Raw genomic sequence first — 4,542 nt, forward strand, 5'->3', positions numbered from 1 at the left:
GAATACTTGCCCATTTGCCTGACTTTTTGTCATGGGCTGGAAACGTTGAAGACATCCCCCAAAACCCCTCTTTTTCTCTCGAGCTCGAATTTCGTCTAAAACCCCAACACAAATCACAGAGACAGAGACAGAGAAACGAAATGAAGATAAAGCGTTTGATGTTACAATCGTTGTTGCAAATCAAGAGTCCACAAAACGCCCACTTTTTTTACCTTTTTTTTCTTTTTTAAGTGCGACTTTTTCTTCTCTTTTTATTTACAGTTATTTACTTCTCGGTGAAGAACATGAATACAAGTGAAAGGGAGTCCAAATAATTATTGAATAAAAAGAAAAAGAAATAAACCCTCGCCGCCCCAAGCAAATAAACGAAATCTAAATTCTCTTACCACTGAGAAAATTTTGAATCCAACTGCTTAAATCAGAGCGTGTCGCTTATATTGTGTCAATATCAATATGTTTAGATAACAGAGAATCGATATAATGTTAGGATAATCTAATTCGAATTATACATGTCATGTTCCTTATGGTTGATGGTTGAAGCTATTTTGACATTCACTTTTACCATAAAGTAAAGTCAATTGTAATTGGATCTATCTATGAACGTTATTGATACCACAAAATCAACAAGTTATGAGAGAATGAGTAGATAGAATCAAATAATTGCATGTTTATTTCATTTCTCAAGTTTCATCCTCAGTCAAACAATACCATATTCTCACATCAGTATATATTGATTTCTATCACTAAATTTACTAATGCATACCAAGAAAAAAAAAATTAAGGTGACCATCTTGTTTTCCTTGGCACCAAAGCTACCACCAGACTGCTATCATCTTCAACTCATCCCACAGCAAGTCCTTTATTTCTATACGCAAACTTTTTTCTATTTATATGATTTTTATGTTAATTGTATCGAAAATTAAGAGGTTGCGCATAGAGATAACCAACTTGTTGGAGGATGAGTTGAATGCGATAACAGTCGGGTGGTAACTTTGGTGCCAAGATATAAAAAATGGCGTCCCAGGTTTTGTTTGTGCATAGCTTGCATGTGCTTAACAAAATATATGAGATCGAAGTGGTAACATGAGTGCAAGGACAAGGGACTTGTTGGAGGACTTGGAAGCTGAAGGTGATGAAAGTAGCACTCCGGTGATGAATTTGGTGCCGATTGTGGATGCCATAAATTCAGGCAGGCTCATTCGATCGACGGGAACGACGAACTCAAACCATAATACTGCATTGGATCGTCTCCAATTCCTGACAAAAAATGCTCAGATTAACTAATGACAGAAACAAAAGAAGTGCATAAGGAAAAAACGAGAGTGTGGAAATTTCCTCCTATGCACTCCGCTCTTTGTTTCTAGCATTTGAATTGAATAAATCAAACGGAACAAAGATCAAATGAAAAACTTACTTGAAGTTAAAGTGGTAAAGTTGCTGAGCTGATTTCTGCTGCGATGGTAATAGAGAGATGATGTATTTATAGGTGTTGATGCAATATAATCAAAGTTGGAGTACTAGAATTTAGTACTCACTGGTACTTGTACATCTAAGATGTAGTACAATTTGGTTTGCAGTGCAATTGTAGTACGACTGAGAAAAGAACAGAATAGGGCAACAAATGAAATCGCGTTTGCATCGAGATTCAACAACTGATTACTTTTAAGGAAAAAAAAAGTTGGGCTATCATAGTTAACTTTGGTGGAACATAATCATGTTAATGATTGGGCCGGCCTAAGCTTTTGATATCTGCCCAATTTGCTTGTACGATCTAGTGTCGGTTTGGTGATGTTAAAAGTGCTTATTGAAGAAGCACTTATAGAAAATGCTAAATGTTCTTAAAATTTATGATCACTTTAAGATTTCGCCTTAAACATGGCTTTAATTTTCTTTTGATTACAAGAAAAGTAGTGCAAAATGAGTGATTTAGCTCTTTAAAGTATGCAGGTTTTAACAAACTATAGCCGAAAAAAGTAGAAATCCTTAAGCATAGTTGTTTGTGTAACGCTACTCGTCCAATGTGTTGAGGATAGTGATAGTGATCCAATGGTCAATAAGATGCCATTTGTCATTAGATAAGAAAGGTTGTTAGATTAGGTAGTTATAAGGTAACTTAAGAGATCAGCTTTAGTAATAAAAAAGAATATAAGTATGTAAGTATCTCTAACAGAAAATGTAATGAAATTCTTGAGTATTAATCATTGAAATCTCTCTCTCTCTCTTTCTTCTCCAAGCTATCTCTGGTATCTTCTTCATTACTTCTTCTTCATCATATTACAGTAAGGTTTACTCAATGAAGCTAAGGATGACGAGAATCAATGCATCATGATCCAACCAAGTGGCTTGGTGTAGGACACGAATGCAAAAAGCTATCGTTATGTATGTTTTAAGTGAACAAATTAACATGACATGGGTGCCGTATTAAAAAAAAAAAATGTAAATGAATTTTTTAAGTGGGTGTGATTTTGACCCAACATGATCCTCTTTGGATTTTTTTGGTGACGATCTTTGGATTAGTGAATCGTGTCTGTTTATCGTATATCGTGCGGTCAGTTTTTGTCAAGTATTGTTTATGTTTAATTTTAAATAAAAATATTTAAAATAAATTTTAATCACTCAATATACAATGAACGAACACAATTTACAAATTTCAAAGATTTTCATAAAGATGATCCAGGAAGGATTTGGATTCGATTTTGTCAAAAGTAGGCCCTGATAACAAAAAGTCTCGTCCTTATCTAGACTAATGGCTACGTAGAACGTGTGGCTGTAAATGTGATTAGACACTGCAAATGACATAAATTGTTCATCCATACATAGCTCTTGACAAAAAGGAAACAAAAACCATGGCTTCTTCTCTTCCACTATCATCCAACACCAAGATTACCACTTGCGCCATCGCCCCTTCACTCCCTCACATCTTCCCAAACAAATCCCAGATCTCCTTAGTCAGAAATCTTAGAGGTTCATGTAAAGCAACAACAATCAACAGTGACCAAAACCTTAATCAAGATCCGCAAACTTGTCTGGTAAAATTGGATAGGAGAAATCTTCTCCTTGGTCTTGGAGGACTTGCCTTGGGGACTCATAACCTAACAAGGCCAGCAAACGCGGCAGAGGCGTCAAAAAAGGTAGTGAACTGTCTTCAGAATAGTGTTAAACATTTGCCTCGATCAATTTTCATGTTTCTATGCATAAATTAAATTGCATATTTAATTTGTTGAATCATGAGTGATTAAAATTTAGCAATTATATTCTGTATTTTTTCAATAGGTAGTTTTGGTGGGGAGTAGTGAGTTGCCAATAGTTTTGGACTCTGTGGTGAGCGTGATCGTGCCGCGGCCGAGGAGGTCGAGGAGCAAGAAGGACAAGGAGGAGGAAGAGGAGGTGTTGGCGATTGAAGGGATTGAGTTTGTGGCAGACAAGGTGCTCAAGTTCGACGTGCATGTGAACGATGATGAGGACTCGCTGAGTCGACCTGACAAGTCCGAGTTTGCAGGGAGCTTGGTGTTTTTGCCACAGTCCAAGAAAAAGGTTAAAACCAGCCTGCATCTTGGGATTTCGGACTTGCTGGAGGACTTGGGAGCTGACGATGATGGCAGTATCAAGGTAACTTTGGTGCCAAGGAATGTCCAGCGACCTGTCACCATTGGTCGGATCAGGATCGAATATTTTGCCTAGATAATTAGAAAAGAAGCTTGCACATAACATTGTGTAAGATGATCAAGATTCAAAAGACAATGGTATACCTATAAATCAATCATCAGATTCAGAATTTCAGACCAAGTAACCATGCCGGCTGCCGACTAAACTACCTGCTCTCCTCCACTTGATCTTGTACTAGTACTATTAGTACTGCCAAAGATTCCACTCTTAAATCATTTGTCCGCATGAAAGTTGTACCTTTTTCTCTTCAACATATCTTCTGCTGCGCTTTGATTGTTGTTCACTATCGTGTCTTCGTCATTGGCTTTCCTCTTCTTACCTGCTTCAGCCACATGATTCGAAGTACTAGAGCCCGATTTATGTCTAGTAACTTGTGTCAGCCACCATGGGAGCGCAAATGGGAAGACAGCCATCGCTGAGTTATTACTGGAGCATAATTAACCGGAGTGACCTAGTAGTCTTACTTACCTTTCTTGCACGAATGTTGCACATGACATTGTGTTCATTGAGTTCTAGATATAAGATATCTTCACTACTTAGGTCGAAAGCAAGCACCCCTACTGTGTTGGTCAAAGCATTTCGCATAACCATTCTGGATACGAAACCGCTGCCTACCAAACATCATTTGCCTGCAGAGTTGTCAACCTGATCATCATCTATCAACTCCCGAACACTCAGATCATTCGCTCGATTATGAGCTAACTGGCACTTTCGCAGACACGTACCTCCTCTAGCTCTGTTACACACACCTAGAGATTCAAATCTTGTAGTGAGAGTGACCAGATCATCTTTAGGCATACCAATGAAGCAACAATTAATATTTGTATCACCAGTGCTATTACTTGTAGAGCTTGTTGTGTTATTACTAATTGAGCT

The 4,542-nt window shown here is 37.6% G+C and overlaps 1 protein-coding gene and 1 long non-coding RNA gene across 2 annotated transcripts; one reads left to right on the plus strand and one right to left on the minus strand.

Annotated features, from left to right (window-relative positions):
* Positions 1-647: 647 nt before the first annotated feature.
* LOC137730353 (uncharacterized) lies at positions 648-1,528 on the minus strand. Its single transcript, XR_011068121.2, has 2 exons — positions 1,415-1,528; positions 648-1,257 (listed from the first exon to the last, which is right to left on the minus strand). It is a non-coding gene; the product is annotated as an uncharacterized LOC137730353 (long non-coding RNA).
* Positions 1,529-2,768: 1,240 nt separating this feature from the next.
* On the plus strand, positions 2,769-3,949 carry LOC137729003 (polyphenol oxidase, chloroplastic). Its single transcript, XM_068467820.2, has 2 exons — positions 2,769-3,131; positions 3,274-3,949. Exons 1-2 carry the CDS (start codon positions 2,847-2,849, stop codon positions 3,679-3,681), a joined length of 693 nt encoding a protein of 230 aa, XP_068323921.2. The 5' UTR covers positions 2,769-2,846; the 3' UTR covers positions 3,682-3,949.
* The last annotated feature ends 593 nt before the right edge of the window (positions 3,950-4,542 follow it).

This window comes from Pyrus communis, chromosome 10 (assembly GCF_041283825.1).
Source record: "Pyrus communis isolate YQ-2024b chromosome 10, ASM4128382v1, whole genome shotgun sequence".
NCBI classification, from domain to species: Eukaryota; Viridiplantae; Streptophyta; class Magnoliopsida; order Rosales; family Rosaceae; genus Pyrus; species Pyrus communis.